The sequence below is a fragment of the Grus americana genome, chromosome 11, assembly GCF_028858705.1.
Source record: "Grus americana isolate bGruAme1 chromosome 11, bGruAme1.mat, whole genome shotgun sequence".
In the NCBI taxonomy this organism is placed as follows: Eukaryota; Metazoa; Chordata; class Aves; order Gruiformes; family Gruidae; genus Grus; species Grus americana.
In genome coordinates this window covers 16289508-16306875 of record NC_072862.1, presented here as the reverse complement: position 1 = coordinate 16306875, position 17368 = coordinate 16289508, and the positions used below count along the sequence as shown (strand labels likewise).

At 37.2% G+C, this 17368-nt stretch overlaps 1 protein-coding gene across 2 annotated transcripts in view; it reads right to left on the bottom strand.

The window, feature by feature from the left end:
- The window catches only part of DCP1A (decapping mRNA 1A), a 38320-nt gene that overhangs the window by 4595 nt on the left and 16357 nt on the right, over window positions 1-17368 (bottom strand). The window contains exons 5-9 of one of the 2 annotated variants that reach the window (XR_008578763.1): window positions 14322-14457; window positions 10173-10292; window positions 5912-6676; window positions 3289-3354; window positions 1050-1203 (exon numbers count right to left, since the gene is read on the bottom strand). Coding sequence is in view for 1 of the 2 variants with exons in the window: in XM_054837679.1 (XP_054693654.1) it covers window positions 1050-1268; window positions 3289-3354; window positions 5912-6676; window positions 10173-10292; window positions 14322-14457 (1306 nt within the window). In the remaining variant the exon portion in view is untranslated. Of the gene's footprint in view, window positions 1-1049; window positions 1269-3288; window positions 3355-5911; window positions 6677-10172; window positions 10293-14321; window positions 14458-17368 lie in introns of both variants that reach the window. The other variant, XM_054837679.1, reaches the window with a different exon arrangement.

Genomic DNA, 17368 nt, shown 5'->3' with positions numbered 1-17368 from the left:
CTTGAAGATGTAATATTCTTTTTACAAGATTTGCACCACAAATTTGGTATCCTGCTTGGAGTGCTGTGCAAGTACTCCCATGCTGCAGAGTATGCCTATTTTGGCTTTTATTCAGCTATCGCTCTATATAAAGAGAGGATTAGAGACAAATATTCCAATCAGCTCTCTAAAGTCACTACAATGACGTTCTTCAGACTACTGGGTGAGAATCAGTGTGCTGTGTCTCTAATAGTCTAATAAGACTTCTGGCAGTTGAGTTCAGTTGCCAGACTTACAATTAAGCTAGTTTAAGTCTTTAAAGAAAAAAACCATACACACCAACACACAAAGATGAACAACAGATAAATCAGGCAACCTAGCTGATGATAGGATCTGCCAGTAGCCCTTTTTGGTCCTAACAACTTTATCGCTGGGAAGATATTGTTTGCTACTTTTGGACTTGCATTCTGGGTGTGAGCTCTACTAACATCAGCACGGAGAGAGCAAGAGAATCCTGAGTTAACAAAGAACTGTCTGTCATTCATGGCAACTTCACCATAACATTAGAGGTCAGAATGATCTCACTGCATGGCTACTCCCAACATCACAGATTTAAACTTTTTAGTCCCTAGAAGTACCAGAACTAGAACGTGGCAATTTCCATTTCAAAGACACATGCTTCAATTAAAGATCAGGAACAGTTCTAGGGAACTGGAAACAGGAAAGCTTTCCTTGGAAAAGCAGGAACACTTACAAAGACAACAAAACCAGCCTCCATCCCCAGACCAGAGCTTCTACTAGTGCAACTTTTTCCTCATCCACAAATTCATACGGATGTGAAAGGACACATCTGATGTACAGCTCTGTCCTTCTAAATCCTTCATCTCACAACCAAGAGGAGCAAGCTGTGTCATACTGTGTGTACAGTGTGGAGTAATTTACCCCTTCCAACAAAGAAATAGCTTTTGTAATGTTTCTGGGCAAAAGGAGTTATAGGGGTACACAGAATTTCTCAGTACTAGCTACTTGGAACCCCATCCCTCAGAAATTGAGCTCTGTAAAGACAGGACCTTTATTAGATGTATCAGTGCTTCTTGAAGCTGAGACCTACTGAGAACAGTAGGAGGTGTAGTCTGAATTTCTGTTGTTCCCAGTGTTAAAGGTGAAGAGGAATTGACTTTATTCTCCACTTCAGTAGGTTTTGTAGCTGATTGCTGAAAAACACTAGGAGACAAGAGGATTGAAGGTGTTACTGTAGTTGTGGCTGTAACAAACTGTGGAGGTGCAACCTGTAAAAGAACAGAAAATTAATAAGCACCATCTCCATTAAGAATGAATGCTGTTATAAAAGCTGGAGAGATGAGCATAAAAAAAAAATAATAAAACATAGCCACTATTATTGTCAGGCATTAAAGAACAGCTGCTCCTAATGAAAAAATATCTACCTATGAAGATTAATATCAATAGCAATCCTAATTTTAAAAGCTGAAGAAAGTAAGAGTCTTCAATATTCTTGTATGCAGACTCCTTCTTCCTCATGTGGTTGCTACCATCCAGAATTTTTGAAACATAACACATAGAATAAAGATGAGCTTTTCAGCTAGGTAATCAAGGGAGCCTGCAGTTGTTTTGCAAATTATTATTTTCCTTAGTTGTTTACAGAAAGGCTAGTCCTGCTTCCTGCTCCCCTGCTTCTATAGTATCCAACAAATACACTTATAATCTGAAGTATCTTAAAGATAGTTCATCAGTCATTTTAAATATGATTAAATTATTGGAGTCCATTGAAAATTACAGAAATCCACACACTGCCTTTACCACTTTTCATTTTAAATGTAAATTGCAAATGTGTAGGAATATGATATTTGCATAAAGTGGACATGAACAAACATCAGCCCTTGAGCAACTCTGACATCTCCTGGTAACTGCAATTATTATTTAGTATGATAATCTACATCTTGCTCAGGCTTCCAGAATCACCAATGTGGGGTAGAGGGAGAAAACAAACCAACCAATCTCACTCAAAAGAAAGCAAGACTAATGTGATATGTAAAGATATTTGATACATCAGCAGAAAGAGTTCCCCTTGGATAATCAAAAATCTTCAGAAGAAAAAACCTGCAAAGCCATCTAAAGTTAATGTGTAAACAATAACATCAACAACAGAAGAACTAGCAAATTTATTTTGTTATAGTCAAAACTATGAAGACTTACAGCATGGGATTTCAGCTGAAGACAGCATGTTTAAACCAACAAATGCAGTTTACCACATAACATGCACACGTTTCTTAATTCCAAAATCCACGTAAAATGCTTTTATTTAGATAATTATTTACTAACTGTGTCATGAACAGACTGTAGAGCTTGTCTTATAGCAGGCCAGTAGCTAAAACAGCATTTGACTTTAAGCAGGATCATTTTTACTGCCTTCACAATCAGACCTGGGCATGCTACTAAAACTGCTTTTATGCTGCGCAAGTTGAACAAGAACAGGGCAATTTAACAGATATAAAAACGGGAGTGGGTAAAGTAGAATTAAATTACAGATGGTATTCTGAAAAGAATACATAACAAAAAGAATTAAAAACAATTCTTGAAGACTATTACCAGTTGTTTTTTTAACTGCAACCTGAAATTTCATATTGACATTATTCAGAACTGTTATTCAAAGGCAGTTCTAATAATGTTAAAACTGTATTTAGAGGACTAAAATTTGCTATTAGAAAGTTTTGCAGTAGCAAATGCTTGTTATTCTTTTCTTCCTCTATCTTCCCCCTTTTTTTTTTTTTTTGCTTGGTATCTTTTCCATAAAATCCAAGGTATCTCAGGAAAACTGAAAGAGACAGCAAGGCAAGGATTGCATTTTATGCCTCTGGGGTGCTTAAGGTTGGGCTAAGGCCAATAGATCCTACTCCAATATTATAGCATTAGTACTGCTTGCTTACAAGACAAAAAACCCAAACAAAAAACCCAAACCAAACCAAAAACCCCACACCCACCACAAAAAAACCCAAAACAGTTCAAATGGTGCAAACTCAATGCAAGATTGCAGATCCAAAAAAAAAAAAGCATTCTCATTTCTGCATTAGCACCAACAATAGGAGGCACTGTACAATAAAAAAGAGTACTTATTCATAGCAGTCTATGGAAACTCCCCCTTGCTTCAGTACAGTTTGTTTCTGCTTCATAACAGCACTTTAAATATGGTCAGTGACTATTTGAGATACCAACTTTTTACCACAGTTGTAAACCCCTCCTCTTTTCTTAAGAAACCCAACAAACAATTAGCAGAAGTATTTATTCACTTACTTGATTTGCTTTAGGCAAGGTCTTCGGCTGTGGAAATACTTCTGATTCCTTGTTTTGTTGTACAGTCTAAGTTAAAAAGAAAGTATAAGTCACAAGTTAGCATCCACAGCTCTGTTTAGAGCAGTGGTTCTGTGTTATTATGAAAGCACAAAACCCCCCAAATTTCAACACATTTTTAGATGCAATTTGAACCATTTGTAAAACTGAGATGATCAATGGGAAGTTGGAAAAAGAGGAAAGAATTTAATTTATGTTTTATGCTTTCAATATTACAGCAAACCTGTAAAGCAATAACAAAACACTTTTGAAGAAAGACTACTACAGTAGAAAAAAAGTATCTAAATATTTAAACACTGAAACTAGGAACAAAACAAAATGCTACAAAGCAAAGAGTTCAGTACCTTGTAATCAGTTTAGTAAATTGCCAGGAAGGCTGCATTCACTATTTTTTTCTAGGAGTTTTATCTAATCACTTCCACAAAAATTAAATGCTGTTTTCTGGTATAATTTCAGAATTACTTTATACCTTTACAAACAGCATCCAAATATTTCTTTAGTCATATTTCAAGACTATAATACAATAAAATTCAGTATTACAAAATATTAGAAAATACAATAAGAGACATGTAGATAAGGTACTTCAGTAAACTGTTGTTCTTGGAAAGGCTTGTTATAGCCATTTGGAATACCTCTTAGCAGCACAGAGCAGGAAAAAAACCCAATATTCGCAACAGACAGTACCTAGCTTACTTGAACTGCAATGAAAAACACTCAGGGAATTGGTAAGTATTTAGTGACAAAAATAAAATTAGCTTTATGAAGTGGTAACAAGCACAAGATCCAATTCTTGAAGTCTAATTAAACAAGAGTTAAGAACTCTTTTGCTGGTTTGAGAATATATTTGGACTATGGAGAATTTTGTCTAATGAAAATACATACACACAGTGGACATGGTATAAGGAAAAAAAAGTTACAAGACTGGCATATGAAGAGCTAATTCCCAAGGCTATCAAGCAGACGTTGGATAGATGCAGTCAAGGGCAGTTATGGATAAACTCAAACAGCTTTTCTAAATGCTCGAATATATATCGCAATCTTCAGTCAAATTTGTACCAAGTTTTAGTAGTACATGAAAGAAAAATACTGCTTAGAATGTACAGTTCTTCAATACTAGATCAAGGTAGCTGCTCAATGCTGTACTTGGACCTCCTCCTCCTCCCTCTGCAAAATGTAGCAGCCCAAACATCTCAAAAAGGTGATCACTAGTAAGAAAATCCTAGCATGTAGCAGTCACAGCATTCTTGAAAATTTTGAAGATCAGCAGTAGATTAGAAATAAGGTAATTAGAAAGACAGCACAATGAAAACACACATTAAGACAGGGGTAACTTCTGAGGAAAGAAAAGCAACACTTGAAAAATACAGGGTATTCTAAAATAACGCTTAGGACAAGTTACAGGCTGAAGAGTTGAGCTTTTGATTAGATTTGTTATGAGTAAGTCATCACCATATTCATGTAGCAGAGTAGCAGCAGACCCAGACAGACCTACCAAAGATTTGTTAAAACCCAGTGGTAAGCACTGGATAATAATAAACATCAGGAAATTCATGCAGATGTAGCTGTAAGGAGTTTTGTTTGGTGTTTTTTATTCTTGCTTTATCGCTGTACTCAAGATGCAGGAAGACACGATCTAACACTGGCTTAGTCTGCATGAATGTAAATAAAATAAATAATGCAACAAAAGGAAGTATTTGGATAACATCAGAGGTGGGCACTACAGAAAGTTACTCCCTTTGGAGTTTTTCTCTAAATAAAATCCAATAACCCAAACTCATTAATGTCTTTACTAGTGAGGTAGCCAATTATATAGCAGGGCAACACTAATTGATAGAAAATAATTTATAACACCAGGCCACATACATTAACCTTACAGACTAGCAGTGACATTTTCACCTAGTCTCTCAAAACAAATTTACTGCTTTGGCTTATATTAAGGCCTAGACAATAGATTCTCCTCCAAGAAATAAAAAGTTTAACAGGTCCTTTGTAAGTGATACTAGGATAAAACAAAACAAGGCGGTCAATTAGACAAATCAGTTTACAATCATTTTACTAAATAACTAAAAATATTTCAAGGTAGCCCACAGATATCCCCAGCAGAAGGGGGTCAAAACTGAAGAAGTACAAAACATCCAAAGCAAAATAACCAGAAACAGGAAATTGCTAATTTTGTACCTTCAAAGAAGATACAGACTAGACCTCCACAGTATCAACTCTCGTAACACTGATCAGTCTGTAACCTTCTGTCCCTTCTCAGATCATCAGGTCTTAGCCGTATTTTTCTGACACAAGAACAGATGAATTCTTTAGGATTTATTCATCCCCTAACAGCATCAGCTTGAAAAACCTCTTCTTCTACAGACAGGTCTGTCACTGACAGCAGATGCTAATGATCTAAAACTAATGGAACTGGATTTCCAAGTTAGCAAATAAATCAGTTATCACAGAGTAGAAGTCCTTAATTATTTTTAAAAGGTTAATACATAACAGCACATTTTCCAAGGGAAATACTGTAGTCTAAAAACACTCTAAAGCTTCATGGATATAAATACCCACAGAATACCTGAAGGGGAGAGATTATCTTGCTGTTCAAGGTTGATGGCTTATTGTGAGATTCTTTGAAGCTTTCTGGTGTTGCAAGTTGGCCAAGCGAGGCAGAGATGTTTGGTGTTAAGGAAGTCTTAGTGAGAGACTGCTGTTGCATTTGGTCATGCTGTGGGGTCAACCTGAGTTTCTGGAGAAGATCAATACTTGTATGGGATGTATTTGAGACAGTTCCCGTATTTCCTGATGTCAAGGGTGCTATAAGCTGGCTTTGGCCAGCCATTAGATTTTGTGGAGCGTGGTTCACTTCAGATGGTGGCTGATTCACTAGTGGGGATATCTGCTTGGCAGCTTGCTGCATAACTTGCATTATACTGTTGTTTTGTTTTAGGCCAGGAAGCATCTGAGCAGGGGCAGCTTCCATTGTCGAGGCTGAATTAAGAATAGGGCTTAAACGAACCGAATAGCTTGAAACATTTTTTACATCAGGCTGGGACACTGAAGCTGGAGGTATTAGCATAGGTGCTAAACATTCCTGCTGATTCAAAGGATTGGCACTGGTTTTAACGCCTGGACTTTCAGATTTCCCTAGTGATTGTTGTATTACTGTTGACTGGTCAAAGGAAAAAGGCAAGAGCAAACTGTGCTGCTCTCTGGTAGAGGTGTCAGTCTGCAGCTTTTCCATTCTCTCTGGATTGGGATACGGAGCTGTGGGCTGTTCCTTTGGTACAGAGGTTCCAAACAGTTCCTCCAAAGTCAGATGCTTCTGCCTTGACTGAAATGGCTAGAAAGACAGGAAAAGGAAGTTTTCAATTTAGAAACATACTACTGCGCATCTCACAAGGTTTATTACCATTTCAAGAAAACTATGAGACACAACTAGGTCATGCATTTAAAATACAGTTTGGATATCAAGCGTGCCCTATTTATGGGAATTTTGAAATCAGTTTCATTTACAAGAAACATCCTGTCTAGGTAAGCTTTTTCTCTGCAGCCTTCTATGGACAGCCTGTGTGCTAGTAGTAAAGAAGGGAAAAGGCTAATTCTGTCATTAAGAGGGCTAATCAATGATGGCAGGTGCCATAACTACACAAAGCCCTGCAGAGGGAAAAAAAATGAACAAAAAGAACGTGTTGAATAAAATCCACATAGAATTTAGAGAGTTGGAAATAATTAATAAACCGTGTAAAAAAGTGGGAAAGGAACAGAGAAACCTGAAAGTACACAACTGCTCTAGCAATATATGCCTAGACAGTTCGTCTCACCCTTTTCATTAACAATGCAATAAATGTTATAATAGGTAAGAGAATTTTTATAGACCTAAACATATGCATATATATATCTCCTTGAAAAGTGTGTATTTATGCACACAGTTACATCTACCAGTCCTTTAGTCTCCCCAAAAAACATACATCTAGCCTACAGCACTGACATTAAATCTGATTTTAACAATATCATCATCTTAGTATTTTGCTCAAAGCGTTTAAAAACGTGTTTCACTAAAGTGAAAAGTAACAGCAATTAAAACCCTTAATCTCAAAGTTTTCCTTTTTTTTTTTTTCCAGGTTGCATAGGACCAGAAATTATGTAAAACAGCTGGACTAAAATACAACATTCTGTTCAGGAGACTGAACGCCTGCAGCACAACACCAGTGTATTCTGATGGTATGTCTAAACAAAGCTGCTATTTTACAGTGACAACTACTGTACCATGACATTGCTATGCGAGCTCTAATTTTACTAGCACAGATAACAGCAATGAAAGTATGGCAGTACAGGTAGCATGCAAGTAGCCTAACAAAAGAAATCCTTGACCTTGAAATCATATTTGACTTCTGCCCAGGTTACTAATCTCTACTGCCACTATTGTTATTAATTTTTAGTTAAAGTCAGGCACACTTTCATTTTGCAGCTGAGACATTCTACAGTTTATAAACCTTGTAATTATGTTAGGAATTCTTCCTAGAAAGTTGTTCTTACTTTTCTCCACTGATCTTACTGTTCTGGAGACCTGTGCTTCAACTGTAAAGATTCTATTAAGAGAAAAATCACTATTCCATCTCATTTCAAACTCAGCTTTTCACTTCAGTATGTTAAATTGACTAGCTTTCCTTTAATACATTACAATATTCAAATAATAAACAGAAATCTCTATGATGCTCTGATCCAAGTCAGACTAGTCCCTTACGTGGATACAGTCTCAAACATGAAGTTAATTTCCAGTCCGAAGTATAAACCACATCTTTTGCCTGTCCCATCTCTGGATGAGGTATATTTTGAGTGTATCATCAACTCAGTGTGTTATGAAGACCCTTATCAGCAGGGGCTGCAAAAAGGCAACATGATCACTTTACTTGATAGGAACCGAGTGCTGCTCAGAGGGCTTCTCCAGAAATAATTTCAGATATACTGAAACATGAATTAGCAGTCAGAGCTAGCACTATGAAGTTTGATTTCAGAGTTCTGGTTCAGTTATGCCAATCGCTGGCACAAAAGCACTTCATGCTACAACTGATTTTCATTTTGAACTGCCAAGATAAAACCCATAAACTTCAGAATATCACAAAGAAGACATTTTTATTCCCAAATATGTGATCTCTTTAGCATGAAATGAAGTTAGTCAATCAACGTGTGTGACATTTCGAAGGGGGTTTAGAAAACACACCATACTTAACGTGTACGCTATTTAATTTTACTGGTCACCTGTTCCAATTAGATGAAAAAATGTATTTTTACAGTTGAAATAGAATGTTTTTCTAGTAGCCTCCTAGTTGTCCATGTTATTAAAAATGTGACTAACACATTTGTGATATATTTGAACCCAGTTAGCTAGATTTACAGAATTATTATCACTTATGTTACCCAATTAATTCTTTCCACTATCTCCACAGCTATTATTTTAAATAGCTCAACAGAATTAAAAATATGGCATTTCACCTCTTCTATAAGTTGACTGTTTCCCTTTAATTACTTCAGAGCAATTTCTTATAATCTTATCTTTCTAATTTTTCCTTTACTAGTTATTTGATTTCTGCTCTGCAATTCCATGCGCTGTCAGGTGAGGCACTTCAGCAGACTGTGTACAATCTACACGAAGCGACCCAAAAGAAAATATCTTCTTTTAAAACAAAGCCTCAGGCAACCCTGCTGTCAGGTCTCAAGACCAGGCGTGCAACAAGCAGAGCTGGCTGATCCAAAAGCAGGGGGCTGGTGAAGGGGTAGAGGTGGTTGTGACAGCCAATAATCCCAGTGAACTCCCCAGCCCTCATTTGAATTAACTGTTACTACCCCATCCCTTAAAACAGATTCCTGCAGCCCATATCCTCATCCTAGCCTGTACTGGAAATTATTTACTACTACTACTACAAAGGAAGAATTTCGTTTACTAGTACTAAGCACGAGGTTGCACATATTTTCATAGGGCAGTTCATTTTTCAGACACAGTGGTTTATTGCATCATAAACACAACAGTAAAACGGCAAGGACGGGAGGCAGGCATAGCAGCTAACCTCAGTGGGGTATTTTCTGAGAAGAACCACCACTGATGTTTCTGTGCCCACTGGGTGGCACTGTAAGCTGGCCCAAATTAAGAGTTACAGGGAATTTAGTTATTGCAGAATTTTTTTTTAATAATTTATTTCTAAAAAGTCTTGTACGAAGTTACAGTTTCCTCCTGTAGAAATGCTTACTAGAAAATGGAGCCAAATACTGAACTACTCCTACCTATTCCAGCCACTCCAGTGATGATAACAAGTATTTTGTAAAAAGTTTCCCATGGTTCAAAGACAACATTTACATGAAGCTGAGGTTATTTTCAGTTGCACTTGTACTATTGTTTAAACTTTAATTACAGGAATAACACCAAGCTGTAGAATTTGTAGATATTTGGATACATGCTGATACAAAATGTTGTATCTAACACTTACCTGAACTAGATCTCAACACTAGTATTACCACAATTTGCGCAACATCCGTCCCCAACAGTGACATCCCCCCAGTATTTCCCTTCCCACAGAGGAAGGCATATACTGTCAAAAAGTTCTTAACACAGGGAAAAACCCCCTCAAGCACCACTCTCCCCACCCCCAACAAAACGAAAGAAAAAAAAACACTGAAGAAAACCAACACGAAATCACATACACTTTTTCCACAATCGAAGCATGAAGGAATCAGCCAAGCTGACTGCTATCTTTACCAGTCACACAAGCAGAGTGTGTGAAACTTAAGAGACTTAATGAAAAAAAAAAATAGCACCTTATTTAGGTTTGGATGCCGCATACCTGCTCTTGCACTTGTAATGAAGTTTTTTGTTCTGAAGGCTCTGTGCTTTCTGGCTTTGGAGGATTTGCATTTTGCTGCATTCCAGAACTTGATATAATACTTAAGTCACTGATCTGATTCTGGAGGAAAAAAAAAGTAGTTAATAGAAATACACGAGTTTTAAGTCTATGTTTATCCACTACTACAATCCTGTTTACATGGCACTTTGAAATACAGATGATGTACAGAGTACTGATTTTTGTAAGACACTGTAGAATTCACAAATTTTAGGAAATAAAAATCATACCAAGACATCCACCATCTGGTATGTATTCATAAAGCTTTTACATTTTATTAAAAATAAAAGCAAAAAGCAAAAAAGCAGGCTTTTCACATCCTCTATCTGTGTTAGTTGCTAATGAGGAAGTTAGCTACGCTTCATTAAATCAAGAACCCAAACTCAAAACAACTTAGGAAAAAAAATCATGTCAGAAATCATTCTAAGTGGCTGGCAACAGAGCTTGTTACGGACTTATTTCCACCAGATTTAGTTAACCATGTACACGTATTTTCAGAAGGTGTTAATTTGGTTGTCTGCGAACAAGGCACAAAACAGACAAGAGAGTGGCATTACAACAGACAGTATGTTTACAGATCATGTTGACTTTCATCTTTACTAAATATATACATAAACAAATAGAAATTGTATTACAGTTTAAATCACCAGTGAAAAGACCCAAGCTGTAGACAGTCTAGCACTGAAAAGTTAAACTACACCTTGGGCTGCATCGAAAGAGGTGTGACCCTATATATTGCGATTTAGGGACAGAGGCAGGAAGCAACTTCTCCCATCTTTCTTTTAGCCACTAACTTGAAGGTCAAAACTCTTTGTGCCTGAAATGCTGGATGCCTTGTGGTTACAAAAATCAGACAAAGCATAGTTTTCACTAGAGGATGACCTGCAGCATATTTCCATGCTCATACTGAAACATACACACACACAAAACACCACACTATAAAAAGCATCCATTCACTTCATTAAAAAAAATAATCTCAGAATTCATTCATTTTCACATATGGACTTGATGTAGCGAGTACTTGAAGGATTAAGCTGATTTGGAATCCTAGATTAAATCACTCAGACCTTCATAAATCTCTTTTTCACTCTCTCTGCCCCCTTCTCACGCTGACGCTCTGCCAATCTCATGTGGGCTGCACACAAGGATTACTGTATGATCCATCTGGAATGTACCAGGCAGATAAGTACTTTCTGCTCCTAAATACAAATTCATGCGTAATTACCAAGTGCCATAAAATAATATTAAAAAAAATTAAGATAGGAAAGATCTCTCAAGAAGCCATCTTCAAAACAAGCTAGTTACCTAATCATGTTAGCATTGACATACCTTGACTACACCAGAGGTTTGCTGCTAAAGCTGAGGTGGTCAACAGAACATTCTCCAAAGAAGTTTGTTTGAAATGTGACCAACATTGCTCAATTCTGTTTATCTGGCAACTTCTACATAACTACAACCATAGCAGGCTATGGGATTATGTTCAACAGATTCAGTTTACAGTTCACATACACACAAAAAGGAAATTAAATAATTATTCTAGTTTCACTAGTGTTCTAAAAGCATCAAGAAACAAAACACACACACACAAATAGTAACTAATCAAGATCAAGACACAAACCCCAAACTACATAGTAGCTCTACTGTAGTCCATGCCCTGCGTATTTCCCTATTGTATTTTAAGCACCACAGACGTCAACTGTCCTCCACAGAATCTGCATATCATTGCCTGTTTATCAGTATTTTACTTGTCTACAGAGCTTCATCCATGATGCTTAGGAACTTTGTTTCTAGCAAAAGCTTTTCAGTACTCTCACATGAAAAAATCTGAAAATTAGGAGAGGGAAAGCTGGAATATCCTTTCTGAATCATTTTAAAGAAAGATCTGTTGGAAACGCATATTATCCAATACTGCAAGGACAGAGAAAGACTTCATTGCACCCTAAGAGGGCACTACCAAAACAGTGAGTTCTTGTGGTGTGTGGGTTTTTTTTTTTCTTCTTCCCAAAAATCCTTCAATTTCTTCAGATATGTCTCAATTGATACAACATTGAAAAATGGGTCATTCAGGTTTTGACGCTTCCTCCTGTGCCCTCACAAAAGCTGCTACTTCCACAATGCTGGCCTTTGTACCAAAGATACCTTCTCCCCAAACAGCACTGATGCTCAAAGAAATCAGAAGCAATTTATTTTTTTATCTGTATTTAAAGCATTCAAAAACACACACCGATTTTCAGAAACTAGAATCTAGCCTGGGTCAAATACATTGTACAGTTTGTCACATTCACCTGCTCTCAATCTATATCAGAAAGTGACAAGTTGGCTCACACAAGACTTAATCTACATGTTCATTCTTTTCTCCTCATCCCACATTGTACTGTAACAATCTAGAATCCTACAAAGACTCAAATCTCAAGTACTCAAAGGAATTCTGCTCTGACCTACTGTACAAGCAAGTTCTGGAAGGAATCAAGCACTCTACTAATGTGCTAACTCTTCTCCCATCCGTACAACAACAAAAATCATACCACATCTCTGCAATGTTATACTCACACATTACTACTGCACATTCTTGTATTATTATACTTGGGGAGAAGCATGTTCAGAATCTTTGTTTTCTTTTTTGGATCTCCCACATATTACCCTTATTTCGTCCTGCATGTATGAATTTGGTCGTCAGGACTATATGAAGTAATTCTTTCCTAAGAGAACTAATATTCTGCTCCATTATGTAAACCTGTGAACTTAGCACTGGCGAAAGATACCAGACTCACCCTTCTGAAATCAATTAGTTTATTAATAGGATAGACAAACAGTAGACAGGACAGAAGCAGTAAACTGGGGAAGAGAAAGATAGGGGAACAGTATTGTTACACTTAGTCTTAAAGATATGCTTCATAGAGCCTACAAATGTACTCAACTGCTAAATCTCTCATCTCTAACACCACAAAACTTCTTTTGAGACTGAGACAGACGCTGTTGGGTACAATTTTTATTTGTTATTCCCATAGACAAAATTTTCTCATAGCAGTAGAATAGTAAAATGGGTCTATCAAGCTACATTTCAAGTTGGATCACATAATCAGTATTCAACCCAGCTTTCCTGAAATCAGAGGCTGTTTCCTAGTAAAGTGTACTTGAGGGAGGGAACAAGACAGTCTGAAAGCAAGGCTACTGAAACAATTGCAAGGAATGCCCGCTCTTTAAACATAGCACAACTGATGTGATAAAAACTAGTTTCCAGATAAGCTTTCTTAAAAATGAAAAATAATGAAAAAATAGGCAAAGAGTTGCCCACTAAAGTAACAATTACAGAAATAAAACTTTTGAATCCATGCAACATGCAAATCCCACTGTTTTAAAATATGAATTTCCCCCCACACTACCCCTTCTCTAAGTCTATGTACATCTGTTCTTGTATCACAGACATGGGATAGTTCACAAAGTTCCTGGGCTTATGTTACATTATTCAACATGCCAAAGCATTTTAGTGTGCAGCTCAATGAATGCTCTTGATTATGGCATGAATCATAGCAGATCTCCTCCAGTGACTTTCATGACAGAGGAAAAAACTGAAAAACCAAAGTGCCAGTCACTATGAGGAATATTTACAATAATGGCACTTCAAGATCACAAAACCAGACATGTTCAGTGCTATGTTCTTCTACAGTGATACATATATACCTATTTGTTCATGTTTCCTTTGACAATGATCTCACAAAAGAAGACAGTAGATGAGTATTGGGATTAAGCAGCCCATGCACCTATTTTAGAAAAATGTTTTGTTGCATCTGTACCTCCAGGTATCTGTTTTTAAAGTTTTATTCCCTCTCCACCCTCCTCAAAGGTAGCAATTCAAACATAAGAATATACAGGCCCATGAAGTTATGGATCAGGTGCACTACTTTGCAATCTTGGGTTAAAGTGTATTATCAGAATTTTTCCCTATCATATCTCTCTCAGAAATCACAGGGCATGCTATTTCAGTGGACTCCATACAATGACCTAAGCCCCTTATTCAGAAATACAAGTAGTGGGTTTATTTGTACACAAAGTTATGTGGAAAAAAAAAAAAAAGAAGAGACATTTCCTTACTCGTTCATATTCATCCTTGGCTTTACTAAGCATTTCCAGGATGTCAATGGGCCTGTTTTCATTGCAGCCATTGGTTCTGCTGGGACTTCTGTCCTGGGAAACTTGCTGCGATCTCTGAGCTTCTTGTTCTACCACTCTATAACAGGAAAGGAGAAGCAGGATTTTAAAATTTTATCTGGAGTTAGCATCTTGCAAAAAGCAGTAAAGAAAAATGTAGTCCTGGCATATTAACATATTTTGTTCCACCTGTATAAAAACCTAACACATATTTGACCAAAGTTACACAAGTTTTCATTTGCTACAAGGTTTATACAAGTCAAACTGTCAAATGGTCTGTACAATTTATCTCTAATCCAGACAGCACTGGTCTGTCTCTCACAAAGTTTGCCTACAGTAAACACTACTTCTATAAAACTGTCATATTTAGACATTTGTACAACAAAATACGTGGACATTCAAGCACGTTATACAAAGAGCACACATATTATGCCATAGACTGAGTAAAATACATTTTTTACTCTTTACTTCCTAACATGCATTTTTTCCATATTTAGCCAAATCAAGCCATGTTACTCAACAAATTCAATTACAAAACAGTTCTAATTTAGGATGAGGCCTGCCATTATACCATAAAACAAAGACACTGGGAAAGAAGAGAGCTGGCTCACACCAAATGTCTCTGGAGTCAGGCTGCAAGGAGGCTTAGAGCAAGTTACCCTTTACTTGCTCACTTAAGGCTCTGGAAAGAAGGGCAAGCCATTTTCATCGCTAGCTGCCCTGTAGCCATTACAATTACCTGCAGGTTTACAACACGTCTTTTCCTCCAGCCTTTGGAGCCTCCAGTTCATTCACCACTTCTACTCCACCCCTATCCGGCTCAAACATCAAAAAATTCAGTTTAAAAGACTGTTAAGATATGCAAGATAATGTGTACCTGGTACATTTCATTAACAAAAGTAAAGGCAGCACATATTTCAACTCCTGATCCATACACAGTTCACAAGATATACATGGCTGCAGAATGCGCTAAAGCTTATCCTCTTGAAATAAACACACACCAGCCTGTAATCCCTTCTTTTTTAAGCCTGCATTAATCAAATAGGTTAAGAAAAAACAAGCACTGTAAACAGGGCAGAGCTCTGGAGCTGGCACATCACTTGAGAACTCTCATGCTGTGGAACTGATGGCTGATGAGGGAGCCAAGAGGTACCATCATAACAATCACAGAAAGCATCAGTCATTCCAGCCTCCAGTTTCTTTGGGTCAGTTAGGATTCAGGAGCAGATTTTATAGGCTGTAGAGTAATTAGATATTTATATGCACCTCTGTGTTGCCATTTCTGAGGAAAAATATAGTTCAAGTCTTGGAAATTTCTTAACAGTTTTCTAGCAAACAAGCCCCCTTTTTTTTTTTAAATCATACAGGCTGCTAATTTATCCAGCTTCTCATTGTCAGTACAGCTTTCTCTGTTTGTAAGCAAGCATTCACCTGCAAACATAACTCAGAATAGGGAGGCCAATCTACACTCTGTCTGACAATTTCTAAGAACTGCAGCCTGGATGAAGCAGCTCAATACTATGCAAATGTTTCTATGGTGACACCCCGAGAGAACATTTTGTTCTAGCACCCCACATGGTCATACAGTCCTGACTTAGGACTTGTCTAAACTCCACTCTGAAATTAAGGATGAGAAAGGGCAAGGTAAAAGAACTAGAATATTTTGCTGAGATTTCAAGTGTCAGCATAGTTGTATCAGAAAAAAGAAGTATGTCAGTTAAGGGGAAAATTCTGGACAGCTGAATTCACGCATGTGCTGCCTGATGGGTGAAACAAAGTCTTCAGTCTTGAGACCCTCCTCCTGCTCTTAAATAGTTGGTCCAGAAGGTTTCAACAAAACATCTTCCCATTAAAATAGTACTAATTGGTCTCATAGCAAGACATCTTCAAGGAGTACATCCATTTCACAAAAGGAGGCTGAGGAGAGACCTTATTGCTCTCTAACTGCCTGAAAGGAGGTTGTAGCCAGGTGGGTGTTGGTCTCTTCTCCCAAGTAATAAGTGCTAGGACAAGAGGAAATGGCCTCAAGTTGTGTCAGAGGAGGTTTAGATTAGATATCAGGAAAAATTACTTCACTGAAAGGGTTATTAATCACTGGAACAGGCTACCCAGGGAAGTGGTCGAACCACCATCCCTGGAGGTATTTAAAAGACAAACAGATGTGGCACTTGAGGACATGGTTTAGTAGTTGGACTTGGCAGTGTTAGGTTAATAGTTGGACTTGATGATCTTAAAGGTCTTTTCCCAAGTAAAACAATTCTGTGATTCTATGATTATGAACTATTTGTTACCTTTTTAATGTTTAGGGGGTTTTTTTGTTTGTTTGAAGAATAAAAGATAAATTATCTTCTCATGTAGGTAATTGTCTAATAGCTCTTCCTCCATCTTCTGTCTTGTGTGGATTACATTCAGATGGTGGTGATGGAGTAACTGTGAAAGCAGTACACTCCCAAAACTCTCTGAGATACTACTTCTAGCTTGCTGCCTGTAAAGTATCTCAGAAGTCAGTTTGGGTCTGAGTGTTGAAACAGGGTAAAACAAGCCTATAAACTAACCCAAAATAAACCCCCCCTACAAATTTACATGTCAGAATGCAATAGTTTCACAAAGATTTGAAAAACCCTAGTTTCTGTTCTAGAAAGCTCATCCCTCATAAGCAATCATCTTCACTTAACTTGACCCAAATTAATTCCTTTTAAAGTTAGCAGTTTGACAACTCCCATAACTCTTTTCATTTCAGAAAATTCTAGAATTCTTTAAAAAAAAAAAATCCAAGAAAGTTCTGTAAATCCAATACCTTTGCTGGGAAAAAAGTCAACTAACGCAAATCTGTACACTGAGCATGCTCTATGTGCAATCCAGGATTAAATCTTTTTTAAGCCAAGGCCTGCTGTTTCTTTCCATTATATCAGATAGTGGAAGAGGCACACATTCCTTCAGGGACACAGTAGCTGCTGTGACAGTCTGCTTAAGAATATCTGCAGTTATAA